Source organism: Amblyomma mixtum, chromosome 10 (assembly GCF_055824585.1).
Source record: "Amblyomma mixtum isolate Tamu chromosome 10, ASM5582458v1, whole genome shotgun sequence".
Lineage (NCBI taxonomy): Eukaryota > Metazoa > Arthropoda > Arachnida > Ixodida > Ixodidae > Amblyomma > Amblyomma mixtum.
In genome coordinates this window covers 188,457,792-188,474,066 of record NC_143021.1, presented here as the reverse complement: position 1 = coordinate 188,474,066, position 16,275 = coordinate 188,457,792, and the positions used below count along the sequence as shown (strand labels likewise).

At 46.5% G+C, this 16,275-nt stretch overlaps 1 protein-coding gene across 1 annotated transcript; it reads left to right on the top strand.

Annotated features, from left to right (window-relative positions):
• The first annotated feature begins 6,715 nt into the window (after positions 1–6,715).
• On the top strand, positions 6,716–15,530 carry LOC149328002 (uncharacterized). The gene is made up of 3 exons (XM_089563901.1): positions 6,716–7,245; positions 11,942–12,025; positions 14,874–15,530. The coding sequence occupies exons 1-3, from the start codon at positions 7,005–7,007 to the stop codon at positions 14,963–14,965; spliced, it is 417 nt and encodes a 138-aa protein (XP_089420027.1). The 5' UTR covers positions 6,716–7,004; the 3' UTR covers positions 14,966–15,530.
• The last annotated feature ends 745 nt before the right edge of the window (positions 15,531–16,275 follow it).

Below are 16,275 nucleotides of genomic sequence, written 5' to 3'. Positions count from 1 at the left end.
AAATATTCAAGTAAATTAAAAAAACAACTCCTTGATGTCCCGAAACTTAGTTCTGAATCGTCTATTTCTGTTTTCGTGTATTCATTTAGTAGCCGAGGCAGGTTATTCTTCAGGATTTGAAAGCCGTAATTGGTACGGCATTTTGGCACTTTCCAATGTTCAAATCTTCCGGTATTATAGGCCGCATCTCGTAGTGATTCAAAGTTGGATATTTCAAGTAATAGCAGGTTGTCTTTCTTAATGCTCAGCAAGTAATCGCGCAGGAGTTTATATTTGTACATATTGGGTACAAGAATGTTCTTTAGGTTTTTGAAGATTTCTGAAGTGGAATGAAACGTTGACACATCACTAACGACTCGTAATATTTTCTTTTACATTCTTAAGAGGCTAGGGAGGTTTTTTTCTGTCGTGCCCCAAACTAAATGTGAATAACTTATGTAGGATGAAAATAAGGCGTAGTAAATAGCTAATTTTGCGAACATTGGGAAGGCGTAACGATTTCGTTTAAGAATACCGGCTATGGAACATAAATGTTCCAAAATATGATTCACGTGGTCATTCCACTGTATTTTCTCAGATAAATACACACCTAGTACTTTGGTGCTCTCAAACAGCTCAATCTTTGTGGATCCGAAAAAAGGTCATGTCCGGTAGTTAGCTGAAAATCCTTGGGGCGAAAAATAACGGCTTTGTTTTTTTTTAATATTAATATTAAGATGGTTATAGTTAGTCCAAGCTTCTAAGTTTTTTAAAGGTTCTATTTGCTTTAATGAATGCTTCAGCACAGGAGGAATGGGACACAAATATTCTTGCGTGGTCTGCATACATAATGAACTTTAAGTCGGATGAAATATGTCATTTATGTTTAAATTGAAGAGTAAGGGGCCAAGAATGCTTCCTTGTCGGACGCCTGAGACTATTGCTTTCGGTTGAGATACACAAACATAAAAACGCACAAATACAGGACCACACGGCAGCTCGAAGCAGCTTATGATAGCCCGTACGCAAAAACAAGCACGGTCGCGGAGGCTGCGAAGCGATGTATCACCAGTGTTTACTCAGGACGAACTGGCGGGCTAGTTGGTTACACATCTCAAAAATTTTAACGAGCGCACGAGAAGGAAACAAGGACAGAAAGAAGACACACACCACAAAGCGCCGTACTGCAACTGATTTATTTTGCATGCGAAGCGCCCAAATTTATGCAATGCATCACTGGCACTCGTGGAAAAAGAACAAACATAAAACAAACATCACGGTGATACGTCTGGCTACTCCTTGATAGCGGTGAAGACCGTCGAGCCGAAACCAGGCCACGTCATAAACAAGAAAACCTAAACGTTATCGAGACAGAGTAAAACACGTGGAAAGGCAACGTTTCGCAACAGCCGTTACTGGGGCATTAATTCTAAGAAATGACGCTCCTTTGCACTTAACTGCACAGAAGCAAAGCTGACACAATTGTCCCGAAGTTTATAGATTTCACATGCTTCGGTTTGGTTTTATGGGGTTTAACGTCCCAAAGCGACTAAGGCAATGAGAGACGCCGTAGTGGAGGGCTCCGGAAATTTCGACCACCTGGGGTTTTTAACGTGCACTGACATCGCACAGTACACGGGCCTCTAGAATTTCTCCTCCAAAGAAATTCCAGCCGCCGCGGCCGGGATCGAACCCGCGTCTTTCGGGCCAGCAGCCGAGCACCATAACCGCTGAGCCACCGCGGCGGCTCACATGCTTCCATGATCTCCCTTGTGATTTTTTTCCGCACACCTGCGCAGAACTGTGGTCTGCTCAAAGATAGGCCCGTACTTTTTGCACAGATTGCAACCACGGCAGTGTATGCCCAGGTGTCGAGAGGCGTTCTTGACATTGTTGTTATGCTCTCTGAGACTGTCATTCATGCACCTCCCAGTCTGGCCGATGTAGGCTCGACCGCAGGGCAAGGGAAGGTGCCTGAATGAGAGGCTCAGAGAGCATAACAACAATGTCAAGAACGCCTCCAGACATCTGGGCATACACTGCCGTGATTGCAATCTGTGCAAAAAGTACGGGCCTATCTTTGAGCAGACCACAGTTCTGCGCTGGTGTGCGGAAAAAATCACAAGGGAGATCATGGAAGCATGTGAAATATATAAACTTCGAGACAATTGTGTCAGCTTTGCTTCTGTGCAGTTAAGTGCAAAGGAGCGTCATTTCTTAGAATTAATGCCCCAGTAACGGCTGTTGCTAAATGTTGCCCTTCCACGTGTTTTACTCTGTCACGATAACGTTTAGATTTTCTTGTTTATGACGTGGCCTGGTTTCGGCTCGACGGTTTTCACCGCTATCAAGGAGTAGCCAGACGTATCACCGTGATGTTTGTTTTATGTTTGTTCTTTTTCCACAAGTGCCAGTGATGCATTGCATAAGTTTGGGCGCTTCGCATGCAAAATAAATCGGTTGCACTACGGCGCTTTGTGGTGTGTGTCTTCTTTCTGTCCTTGTTTCATTCTCGTGCGCTCGTTAAAATTTTTGAAACCAGTGTTTACGTCACCACTCTGCGGCTACCGATTTCGGCTGGCATCGTCAGGGTCATCAGCAGCGCTCGGCGGACGACGGGGGCGCAGCTACCGCGCAGTTTTAAACAGCGATTACGTCGCTCCTAAGTTATGAATCTGTAAAAAAAAGTTCACCCGCATAATTTATAATGTTCCCGCATCCACACTTGAGCATCTTAATGAATTCGAAAAACTATACAGCTTAGCCGAAAGTTGGGCAAGATGCTTAGCATTCATGATGTAACAATAGCGCAAAAGGAACACCAGGGACGGAAAGGAAACGACGCAGACAAGCGCTGCGTCGTTTCGGGATGCTTGCGATCCTTCCTTGAGAAGCTTCCAGATAGTGGCGCCTAGCGAAAGTCAGCGTGCCTGCATTGCTTACGATCCTCATGCGGCACAGCACGTCTTTCAGTGTTGCAGAATCGCGTTCCCGCCTCTTCTTACCAGTGCGGACCAAACTATCGTGCCAGTCGAACTTCAAGGAATCTCCCTGTTCGGGGCTGCCACCCTAGCGACTGAGCTGGTCATTTCCCTGCGAATGTCACTGATGACATCGTACAGGACGGAAACGTCCATGTGCCAGGTTGCAGACGAGTTTCGACATTCCGCCGAGCTCCTCAACAACACAGCGCCCGGGAGGTGGTCGCAGAGAACCAGCTCTACTGGTGGAGTTAGCACTATGCAGGACGCTAGGGCCTCAACATGCACGTAAGGCACATTACCGCAGTCAGGGCGACTCGCGCCCTTGTGGCCGGAAAAGCGTCGCCGTTCAGTGCAATACGCATCCAGTAGCCGTGGCCACTTTTGTTAGTCGTGATCTTCCAGGGGTCATCAAGTATTGTGCTGTGAAGCGCTCGCTGCATATTGTGGAGGCAGTGTCATTGGCTGAGCTCCTCAAAAGGTCGCCTCTTCCTGTGTATTCCACCCATATGGTGCGCCCTGCGTAATTTTTTTAAGACACTGCATCGCTCAGCGTATTAGCATTAAATGCTGCACTTGCATCCGAACAAAACTGTCCATAAGTATTCGCATTGACACGCTATCAGACAGTTAGTGCAGTGGCACGCTAACTACATCTACAAAAAGTACTGTCATATTGGTTTTCAAACTGCACCACCGGCGTTTTAGCCTGCCTAGTATCCGTTTCGTGGCAAACACCTAACGACACACAAAACCATCGTGTACAATAGTTACGTCATAAAAGTGTTTTCATTGTAACGCCTCCGCCGCGGTGGCTCAGTGGTTACGGCGCTCGGCTGCTGACCTGAAAGACGCGGGTTCGATACCGATCGCGGCGGCCGAATTTCGATGAAGGCGAAATTCTAGAGGCCCGTGTATTGTGCGATGTCAGTGCACGTTAAAGAGCGCCAGGTGGTCGAAACTTCCGGAGCCCTTCACTACGGCGTCCCTCATAGCCTTAGTTGTTTTGGGACGTTAAACCCCAATAAACCAAAGCAATCATTTTAACGCTAAGTGGTCAATGGCTGTTTTCTTCTCACAAATTACGTCAGGAACTTGAATTTCGCGCATATGAAAAAACCTGTTCCGGCTGAATAAATGTCGTGTAGCTGTGCAAATACTCCACATGACTCTCTTTACATTGAAGTAGGAAAGCACAACAAGGCTGTTCTCCTGTGGGATGCGGAAGAAGCTTATTCCAGGCTTTATTTGCGTACTTCCAGTGTTGTGGCATCACGGCACGCAAGCAGTGGTTGCCGCTCCCACTGGGCGGTGACAGCTGAAAAACGTAAATTGCGAGCACGTGTCATTCCGTTAAACCTCATACGAAAATGCGCCAACAGGCAAAACATGCGAAAGCAGCGAAGGGGCAGAATTACAAGCAGGGACAAAATGCTTCTACAGACATCGCGTGTGTACGCACCACATACACCCCTGCATGTATTGTACTACACGGAGCAGACATCTACCAACGACTTCCAAGCATTTCTCAATTTCCCTACGTTAAACTCTGCCCCTGAAGCCCGTGTAGTCGGCCGACTGCGCGTTTTGTTACGATTAAATTTTTGGAGCAGGAATGAATACACCAGCTCCCTGTTAGACATTCGCAGAATGCTTCCTATAGCTGCATTCTTAAAGAAATGCGCATGAGCAGTGCGTGTTTCAGAAGCCCACTGGACGGAATTTTCGACGCACAAGTTCCTGGGGTCTTGTGCGCAGCCTTTTATTCCGGTCATTTTTAAAGCACGCTCCTGTGTTGTCCCTACCACAACGCGTGTCTTACGACACGTTTCCCGGTTCCGGTTTCTATGTAATTCATTGCACAGTAAGACGGGGCACTAAGAAGAAAAGACCCGGCATAAATGGTTGTGATTAACAATTGTGATGAATTGGACAACTCCAGGGGTGGTATTCTCCCGGTGTCGCCTTTTGCGACATGTCGCAGTCGCACTTCGCTGATTGGCTCGAGCCGCGGTGACGGCGGCGTGACAACACGGATCCGCCTTCCTGCTACGTCGTCGTGACGTCGCCCCAATTTACTACGCTTAGTCGAACAACGGAATGCGCTGAAGCGATTCGCGCGGGCGACGGGCTACCGTTAGCGTACGAACGCAATCGGCAGTTGCGGCTTTTGCGCCCTTGGCGTGAAAACATGGCGACGTCCTTTCAAGCGAGAGCCGCCCGCTTCAGCCAATTCAGCAGTCCTTGCGATTCCGGTCGGCATGTTTACCGGCAACTACTGGTGTTGTTACTTTTCGCTATGACTTACCTTGCTTCGACGATAATTCAGCCTAGTTTTTTATATACGCTCTCGATTCTGGAGCGCGCAAGCCTAATGGCACCTCCAGCTACACTGCTACCGTCTGCAACTGCCCGAAATGCAGCCGAAACCTAGCACAACCGTCCGGAACGAAAGAAAAAAAGATTTGGAGCTTTTTCGCGGTATTTTATAGACTTAAATAAAGTAAAGCGAGTTTATATTAAATTTGCAACTGTTTTTTTGAACATTAGACGTCATGTGATGGCAAATAATCTTGCTATAAAAGATACGAAACTACTGCTGCTAGTGAATCAGCAATGGTAAATTGTCGCTTCTCGGAGTGAATGAATGCACCGCAGACGAAAGTGCCGGCGGCTTTTTCCGTTTCTTCGAGCATCTGTAAGCACTTTTTTAGGCCCCGCCCATATGCGACATGTCGCAAAAGGCGACACCGGCAGAATACCACCCCAGAAAACTCGTTTTTCTTTTTCATTCATTGCACCCCGCCGCCCTGCGCGCTGTATTACATGGTGACCTACAAGCTAGCCCTATGTTCCGTGCTAGTGGTCTGTGACAATGACATCAATTCATTTATGGAACTCATTATTTGCGACGGCTTAAGGTTCGAAATACGATAGAAAATTTGAATGAGAACTAACAGTGCATCGGCGTGTAGTAAATTATTAACGCTATTTTTTTGACGAAAGTGTATGCCGGCATCACATTCGCTTCGAGAACATGCACTTTATGGTTCCCAAGTCCAATACATTTCTTTTACTCGCTTTTCAATCCATTTTTATTTATTTTTTCAATGTATTCGTTGAAAAAATAAATTGGCAGGGTTTTCATTCTGGTCCAGTCTCACGCAGACTTGTAGCGTCATTACGGGAATGTTTTCGATTAACTTTGTCTAGGTAATGGCTATTTTGTTCTTTCGACATTCAATTTCTGCTTTGATTTATAAAGTGCAAGTCCCATCGGGTGCCCACGACTTCGCAAAATGCGCTCAGACATCCCTCAGTAAGCTTCAGAGAAAATTAAGCGCGACTATATTCATATAAATCTGTCGTAGCCAACCATCAGGACAGTTCGCGAAGTTTGCTCCTGTACGGCTCTTTTTGCATCTTGTTTGACTCAGGCATTAGTTGACAATTGGTGAAAATACGTACTATTTATGTTATACATGATGTACTCCTGATCTGCTGGAGTAATTAAAGAACATTGGTCTCGTACCGCACATGCACCTATGTTGATAAAAACGCGACGAGGAAGCAGAAGTGCAAGGACAGGGTTGCGCAACACGGCATTCCCCGCAGTCACAACTTTCCTCAAACGGGCGAGGCACGCACGAAACGGCCTCGTGCCAACAGCCTTCCTGTTTTTCTGCTGCGCTCCAAGACACGTGTTTTAAGCCGACATGTGGCCTGCAAACGTTGCCTCCCACTTGCGGCGCTCGGTCGCTGGCCTGTCTGCACATTTCAAGCATCGGAGAGGACGGTTTTCATTTCACCGTCCTCGCCAATCGTGCACCAACCGGAATCCCCCCCGGCAACCTTCACCGTCTCTGAACTTGTTTGCCCAAAGCGCGGCTACGTCTTTTTTATCGCTACCAATGGGAAAGCGCATTTTAACGCCGCTGGCGCTTCGGCAGGGACAGGAACACGCGGCTCCGGTTCTTACATAAGGAGCACGGCTGCCTCGCCACTTTTCATTCCTCTGCAAGCCACGAGTACGAGTGTTCCAATATGCGTAGTGCCACCGTGTTCTTCGCAGCCACCATTGCCGTACTGTTCCTGGCGATGCACGCGAGTGCGATTCCGCCACCCTGCCCGGAGCAACAGTGCAGGGCTGAAGGCGAGCAGAGGTGCGCCGCCAAGCGCCGGCGGCCCTCCGGTGGCGCACCCGAGTGCTGGACGGTTGGCGGAGGGCGGCGCCGTGGGCCTGTTTGCAGCTGCTGCCACGACTGCGCCCAGGGCGGGGGACCAGGTGAGGCAGCAGCTGCTCATGTATTATTATTATTATTACAAATATCTCAAGGGCCCTAGGATGAGGGCTTTACATGAAGGGTGGGCTGGCAACCTGGTGTTAATAACACATTGATTCAATGGCTTTCTTGAAATGGTCCGGGTTTGTATGAAGGATGGTACTTATGGGAAGACTGTTCCAGTCACGCTCTGTTTGGATGAAGAAGGAATGTAGATAGGTCACGGTGCGAGCAGGAGGTGGGTAAACGGCCTTTTTGTGGCTTGTGCGGGCTGAAGAACGATGAGCAGGCTGGATAGGACAGTTGTAAGAAAAGTTGTGATACATTGTGTGATACAAGCATAGCCTTGCAACTGTACGGCGTTGCTTGAGGTTAGGTAGGCATGCATTATTTTTGAGGGAAGTAACATTGGTGGAGTATAAGTAAGCAAGTAAGTAAGTAAGTGCTTTATTTTTCCGTTTCCAAAATACATTTGAGAACGGACAGGTTCGAGGAACAAAGCTGCGGAAGCAGCTTGACAGGTCCCAAAACCCGTTTGTTGGCAGAAGCAGCAGTGCGGGATGGCAATGCTTTCAAAACAATAAAGCACAAAGCATGAAGAAAGAAACAAAGAAACAAAATAACAAACAAAAAGGTGAATCTGCAAAGCTACATAGGTTAGTATTCAAAAATACAGCAGCATGAATATGCTGCTGTATTTGAGTAGTTTGAGTAGATGAATCAAACGGCGCGATTTCGGGCAAGTTCAATACAGTTGGTGAGGTTAAGTTAAGCGGGGTCCCAGATGGCAGATGCGTACTCTAATTTTGGCCGAATAAGAGCTGAGCAATCTTCATGAGGGGAAATTTGTTGCCTTTCAAGGTATTGAACGCAGACAGAGGTTAGGTGCCTGCCGTCTTACGTGCGTTAAGTGGTGTATGGAAGACGCCAGGCGATCTATAGTGCTGTTCATCAAGCGAGGTCTCTTGGAAACTCGAAGTATCCCTCACCGTTATGGAAAGGCATATAGAAGACCGTTCGCGTTCTGTGAGTGGCTGTCATCTGGGTGAGCAGAGTGCGAAAGCGCCGGAATTGTCTTTACGAATCATGGTGAGTGTTCGTGCGAGGAGGCGCTCACCACGGATCTCATTCGAACCAAAGTCGCAATCACACTGCACACGCTGGGCCCAATCGATTGCATGATTTCTTTTTTTTGAATGAATGTGAAAGTGTCCCCCATGCTGTATGGCAATGCAGGTACGAATACAAAAAATAAAATAAGGTGACGCGTGTCGCTGCGGTTTTGATGAGGCAGCGCGGCAAGCAAAGCATTACACGGAATATAATGCTTTGCTTGCCGCGTGCTTTCATTGCACGGAGTGTTGAGGTGCCGGTATAGGTGACGCGCCAGTTTTCATTCCAACAGGAAGTGCTCTTGGGTTAAATCACAATGTCTCCAGCAGAAGAAACGTTCGTCAAAACCATTCATAACTTTTGGAAACGGCGTTTTCAGTGAGGTAGCGTCCTTCTTGTTAAGATGCCGTAGTCTATCGTTACGGGCCAACATCAACACCTTCTCAGGGTTCCTTTCAGAAATACCTAAGGCTTAATGTTCGTTTTCATCGTTACTAATCGATCAGCCCAATCCGTGGTAAAAAAAGCGTAAGGATCTGAATGGCTCAGTAAAATTCCCATCGTCTGCCAAGCATAAATATCTAGAAAAGTGCCCTACTTTACTGATTTTTTTTTCCCTCGCAAGAAAATTTAATATTTCTGTATGTACGCTGACTTGCTTTCTGCCTGCAAAAACTTCCCGTTATTAAGGCACCGCCAACATAGTGGAACATTTTACCGAAGCACAGATCTCTTCAGGTTGATTTTGAAGACTTCACTTTAGTCCTGTTGGGAATTCGTTCAGGCGACTGAAGACAGATGTGTCGATGGGAAGAAGCAAACACGACGAGACGGGCGCCTTTTTCGTCATGATCGTCGAGCCACTGCGAGTCATCGACGGCGCTGCTTAACAGAACTTTCTTTACTTATCTACGCTTGTATGGAGAGCGCACGAGCGCGTGTAGGCTTCGCATGCTTGCTCAGAAGCCAGGTTTGTCTCGTGGAATTAGCGCCAGGTTAAATTCCAAAAACGAGCAGCACCGTCATCCAGGTTGCCTACCACGACAGGAAACAGCTCTTCTATGTCGTCTTCTGGAGGGCATTGCTTTCACAAACATTTGCTCATTCCTCCTTGCCTTGCACTTGTGGCTGTTATGAGGGGATACAACATTTAAATCTATGTAAAAATAAATATAGTTAGGTGGAGTGAAGTTTTATTTAGACCGCGCAGTAATGAAGGTGCTTGAACCCTATGTCTAGATGGGCAGTCGAAAGGTAGAAATTGTAAGAAGTGGAACGCTATCACCTAAAGTTGGACAAGTATGTGAATGCTGTAGCCAATAGGTTACCTAAAACTGGGATGTCGTATTGCTTGGTTTTAACTAATGTTGAATATTTCTTGTATACATCTCTATATGTTTTGCACTGGAATTATGCCCAGTTGCGCTAGAGAACAAATACTATGGTTAGCAAAGTACTTTTTTTTTCGCAGAAACCGGCTTTATAGGCCATTAAAATCTTAAAAACTGGCCATTAAAAACTGTAAGCCTTATAAGGCTGACATGTTTAAACTTGAGGCATGGGAAGACTTTTTCAATTATATAATTTGAAAATAATAAAGAGGTACATAAAAGAAAGTAACCGATAACATGATAACCTGCTTAAGTTTTATGATCTTAAAAGCAATTTGCCTGCCTAAAGAAGTCGGAAATTTTAAATCTGAAATGCTCCAACCTGTAAAACATCTTATAGCTAATAATTCATAGGAAACGCATTGCAGCGTCTTGCCAACAACCTCAACGCACATAATGGCGATGTGCAACGGAAATCTTTTACTTTTCTGAGAAAAATAATTTTCTGGGAATATATTCTCTATTCTTCTTTTTTATGTAATCCGTACTACTGTATAATCAACTTTTTCTTTCGCAAGAGGTGGTCCATTGAAGTGTGCTTTTTTGCTGCAGTTGTATCCTTTTGCATTGCATAAGATTTGATGATTATGTACTTTTTATATGCAGCGGAGAAATTACAGGAAAAATTACGGTGGTTTCCTTTTTCCGCAAAAAAATTGGTTTACTTTAACGGGATGGGGATTCCACCTACTGTTTAAAATTGTTCTCCCACCTGCATTCATCACCAGTGTATCCGCCCTCTCATCATCAACGAGCAGAAGGCCTCCACCCGTCAACCATAATTAAATTCTGCCCCCCGGAAGCCCACGCAGCGTAGGAATGAAAAAAAAATAGGTCTAAATCAAACATCGCCCTCCAAACACCCGCCACCAGACGCCCGTGTAGCGTTAGCTTCTCCGTCGCAGCAGAAACCTCCAACGGTAACGCGTTGGCCGGTAGACATGGCATAGTTGTGAGCCTGATATAGGAGCTCTTGAGAATGGGCCAGCGTGGTCATGTGATCGAGAACCAAGGTACCTTCCTCCACGGCCTCGGGAATGTGCTCTATTACAGCGAAGAACCGTGGTGGCCTAGAGTGAGTAGTCCCCAAGCGCAGCTACAACGCAGCCCGAGCGCTCCTCGCGCACTGTGACCGCAAGTCTTTTTTGCTGCTGAAGTGGGTTGCACGTGGCACTCATATGATTCTAAGCACAGGAACACCTTGCACGGCCCAGTTAACGGCGTGGCTGAGATAAGGATGCAGCAGTACGTCCAGGAGCTCAGTAAGCAGCGTGCGCCATGGCAGACGCGGGACCGTCGAATTAGCCGCAGAGAGCAGCCGAGAGTTCCTGCTTCGCGCTGTCTAGTCGCAAGTATTCCGTCTTGCACGGTTGCCACTTTTGTTGCTAATGGTAGGTTTTCTTTTTCTTTGCGCATTGATATATTTTTCTTCCTCCCTTATATGGGCCTCATGGAAGCGTTATGTATTCTATCCCGTCTGCAGTAATGTCCTCGGACGCTGCAGGTATTTGAAATAAGTAATCAGTAAACAAATACACCAGTTATGTTCAATCCGCAGCGCTAAGTACTTGCAGGTGCTTACTTCTGAGAGAGAAACGATGATCAATGTTTTAGTCGAAATCCATAGGTTTCTTCTTACGAGCTCTCATAAAACCAGTTTTTTTCATCGTCGATGACGACTTTCCATTCATGACACGAAGAAGCAGCCTTTCGAAGTGCACTGCTCAACAATAATTGGTCTGATTTGTTGTTAATTTTTGCAGTACAGAATACAGTCGTCAGCAAAAAAAAATTGATTTGACTATATCTATTGCACGATATCTTTAATATATAGGGCAAACAAAAGCGTCCCTGAAGCAGTTCAATGGGGGACTCTAGAATCCTCTGTTATTGATGCTGGGGAAATATCTTGAAAGAAAAAATTACTTTGTGGTGGATAGCCTTCGATAAATTCCGTTAACTTGTTATTTCTGAAAACTTTATGTAATTTCTGAAGCAGCTTTTTGCAATAAACTCTCTCAAATTCATTGGAGGAGTCAATGAATATTCCATTAAGTAATGTCGTGAACACTAGGTAGTTACAAATTGAGGCTCGTAGAGCATTCATATTGAAGTTCGCAGTCCTGTGGCACCGTGTGTGAAATTGTACGCTTGACTCACATGAATAAAAACATCGTTTCTTCCTTTCTGCCAGGTCCCTGCGCTGCGGTGCGCTGTGCTGGATGTCCGAATGGAAGTACATTGAGCCCTGTGCCAGGCGATTGCTGTAGATGCGTTCGTAAGTAATGACCCCTTTGGATGCATCCTGAAGCTTACAAATTCGAGAGCTTTCCTGTGTCTCACCCGCGCGTTGCTCGGGGGTGTAATCCTTCATGCTAAAGCACAATGAAAGCATATGTGACACGTGAAGCCGCTCACGGCGACCACTCCGGTACTGCCTGGCTCCAAGCTGCAGTGCCCACTGCCCTGGAAGGTCCGATGTGCAAATTATTTCCCCGTGATGTACGTGAGTGTAGCCAGTTTGGCCATCCTGAGCATGCAATGATTGCAGCTACTTAGATTCACTTGGCACAGAGTGGCGCGGCTGATCACACCGAACATTCCGCCAAGGAGCTTTTAGGTCTCGCGTCATGCATTTGCTACATTTTTTTCCCAAAATGTGGCAGGATGCGTGCACTACTTTCTTCTCCTGGCAACAAGCTATTCGATTTTGTACGGCCGCTAGGGTAACGGAAAATGCATAAGAATGAAGAATGAAGGCCTTTTTCCTACACGATCTTCCTGGAAAACTAGCTGTGTCTAATACCTCGCGAGCAGCAGTATGTTCTAACAACTTTCGGGGCTTCCTATGCCAGGATGGTACAGCATGTTCTGAGGCTTGCGTTGAAAGAACAGCTGATATAAGTTATTAGGGCAGCCGCCGTGGTGGCTCAGTGGTTACGGTGCTCGGCTGCTGGCCCGAAAGACACAGGTTCGATCCCCGCCGCGGCGATCGCATTTCGAGGGAGGCGAAATTATAGAGGCCGTTGTACTGTGCGCTGTCAGCGTTCGTTAAAGAACTCGAGGTGGTCGAAGATACCCGGAGTCATCCTCTACGGCGTTCCTCATAGCCTGAGTCGCTTTGAGACGTTAGACTCTGCAAACCCAAGTCCACTTCCTGCATACAGTACATAGTGTACATGCCTAAAAGTTGAAATTAGGCACCTTGCTGAATAAACAGTGTATGATCTGTTTTCAATATTGCTTAGTACATAACCGAATGCCCCCTTTTCCGATCCTTCGTGCGTCTTCTTGAAGACAGAAAACGGGCCATGACGCGCGCATAACTGTTGCGTGTGCACCGTCGGCACGCCGGTTGCTGCCGTCCTCGACGCTCATCTCAATGTCAAGGATAAAAACCGTACGCGACTCGGTATGCATCAAGCTCTCTCCCTCGGCACTATTGCTTAAATGCCTCCCTATCCATGTCATTAGACGGCATTCCTCACCTTTCGCCAATCCCTTCTCCCAGCCAGTAGACTGACATCGCACAACACATAGGTCTCTAGCATTTTGCCTCCATCGAAATGCGGCTGGGATTGAGCCCGCGGCTCTCGGGTCAGCAGCTGAGCATCATAACCACTGACCAACCACGGCGCCCCCCTCTCCCCCCCCCCCCCAGCCAAAGGAGTACAAGTTGAAAAATAAACATAACTGGCGCGTCCATATGCGATCACATTACTTTATGTGTGGTTATCTGCCACGTATCTTTGTGGTTTGAAGTTTTTCTGAGCCTATTTATTTGGTTAAGGCTCGGTTTACAATACTTCATAATTTGTTTATTCGGCTAGGTGCCAACTGGAAAAATTTACTGGGAATAGGAAAACCAATTTTTGGGCGTTTTTGAATGGCATAAAATGAGCCCTGCGGTTTTCAAAATCCTGAGCATTGTAGTCAAGCGGGAACGGGCGAAATGCAGTTGCACATTGCATGCGCGGCTTTGCGTTTGCCTAGTTTGTCGGCTGCTTCGTGAGCGTTCTCAGCCCAACTTACATAAACATGAATCGTACATAAGCGCCACTCTATATGGTCTCTGTGTATGCTTCTACAGCTTCTGTTTGCATATTGCGTGGACCGACAATACTTCTTATTAAACATTCTGTTCGACGAGCATACACTGGAATTCCTTTCTCTCAAATTAGACGCGTAGTAAGTATTATTCGGCACCACAAAAATTTGCTGCAGCGTAAGTGGCTGTTGTCGCTGTGGAGTAATTAAGGCTGATCAGTGGCTTCCGTTTCCTAGCCAACGCTCATATTATGCCTCCTCTAGGCTCTGAACAGGCCTGTTTAGCGAAGCCATAATATGAAGTTGGCCCCGAAAACGACATCGAGGCCACCCAAATGCGAGCATTTCCGCCATCGAGAGGTTGACGCAGGTATCCGCGCTCAGAAATGCATTGTTCGTTTGTCGATTTGTAAACTTAAATGGGTGCGCCGCGCAGAGGAGGCATGGACAGCACTTCGATACCGTCGTTTTCTTTCACGCTTTATTTTCTGGGAAGTCATGCCATACACTTTGCGACGCAGTGCACAAACACTTATCAAAAGTTCAACGGCGCATAAGCGGCTTAGGCTTCAACTAGTGCGCTCTATACCGCACTGGCTTGCTTGGGCGTTAGCTTTGTGCAGCTAAATTATTTGATGATCTGGAGCAGTTCATGTCACTTCCAGCAAACATCTGCGTTGTCCTCCCCGCATCTGCTACTTTGTTATTTTTAAAAATGCCGCGAAGACGTTGTTTCTGAAGGTAGTACTGCCCAGCTACATCGAACAAAGTGCAGAAATTTGCGTGGGTAGAAGTGTCTGCTATGTCTTACCTCTGCAATAATTTCTGCCGGAACCCTGCAGCAGACTTTGTGCATTTGTTTGAGCTGAGCCCAGTGTTACTGATGACTGCAATTCGGTGGTCATAGGAGCTCACGATCCTTCTGTAATCACGAACACGCCCCTATTGGAGTAAAAAGGAAGTGAGCTGTCCTCCAGCGCACCACCTTCCTTTTTATTCCTTTCTGTTTGGAGTGCACTATGCTACACCTCCAAAACTAAGGCACAGTGTTGGGCAACTTCCCCTTTGTTCTTTTCCAGGCAGCGTTGACTGTAGGGCCGTCTTCTGCGCTCCCTGCCCTCTAGGAACCAGGCTGAGCCCAACTCCTACCAATTGCTGCCGATGCGTCTAGGAAAGAGCATGGGGGTAAAAGAGTGCTACGTCTGGACATGCCGTCAAGAGAGAAGCTTTTGAAGGACTGGCTATTTTGTTTGTGATGTACTTAAATTTTGAAAGCCTTCAGCCCTTCCAGTATTTCATCATCTACAGCCGTAAAACAGTTGCCTTCGCATCTAGCGAACAACCCCGGCGCGAAAGTCTGACGACATACGAATTCTGCAACTCAAGCAGCTAACACTATGCAGCACAGTAGTATATTACTTCTGCCACGTTTAAATCAGATTGGAATTCTTTAACCCGTTTGTTTCTCTCCATTCATGCTGTCGCCCATTCCGCCAGGCCATTTGTAAAGGGACGGCCATTTGTAAAGGAGCATTCGTAGCGAAAAACCCTTCCAGCTCATGCACGCACGAGGAGCTTCAACAAAGTTCTGAGACATTCCCGTATTACAAAGGAATATGCTGTATTCGTTCCCTTACATAAGTAAGGCGGTCGTCTGTTTGGAAACTTGCATTATTTCTGGACTGAGGGCGAGCGCAATAAAACAGAGAGCAGGTGTTTTCCTGTTCACAAGAGTTTTCTGGGTTCTTTTCTATAACGGCGCGCATCACAAAGAAAACTTGGACGGAACCCCAAACATACTGTGCTTCGAATCGGGAGCTCATTTAGAAGGTCGTATAATAACTTGATTTATTGATATATCAGGAAGTCAGCGATAGAATGGCTCTGCACTAAAAGGACACTACCTGCTAAGCTGCACGGTTTCAATTCCAGCAAATGCGAACAAATGCGAGCAAAGGCGAACTGCTTAAAATTATGGACTTCCTTTTTATAATGGCAGTTGCACTTCTGTTGGGCGGATGCTCGCTAGGCAATTGTATCATAATTTAGGCTGGCCGTTAACAGCTTTTATTGCCATGAGTCTGGGATCAGCCAGAGGTTGATCCCACAGTGATTCCATACTGCGAAATATCGCACCACAATGGAAACGCAGGCCGTCAATATTAACGCAGAACCAACCAATTTCCCAAGGACTACAGATTCCCAATAACAGCACTTTGCGTACTGACACTATCATGCACAAAACAGCAAGGACAGCAGCGTGGGCATGTTGGTTATTCATTTGTGATGGAACAGCGCAAAACACTGGGACAAGAGACAAGCGCTGACTTACAACTGGTTTTTATTTCGAAGAAACACTGCTTCTTATACCTTCTTCACCCTCTAAAAAAAACACATGCGTCACAACCATTCGTTCAAGCGTCCAAAAAAACATAAGACAAATAATCACAGAGATTTATAATAACATTTTTAACATGTCAA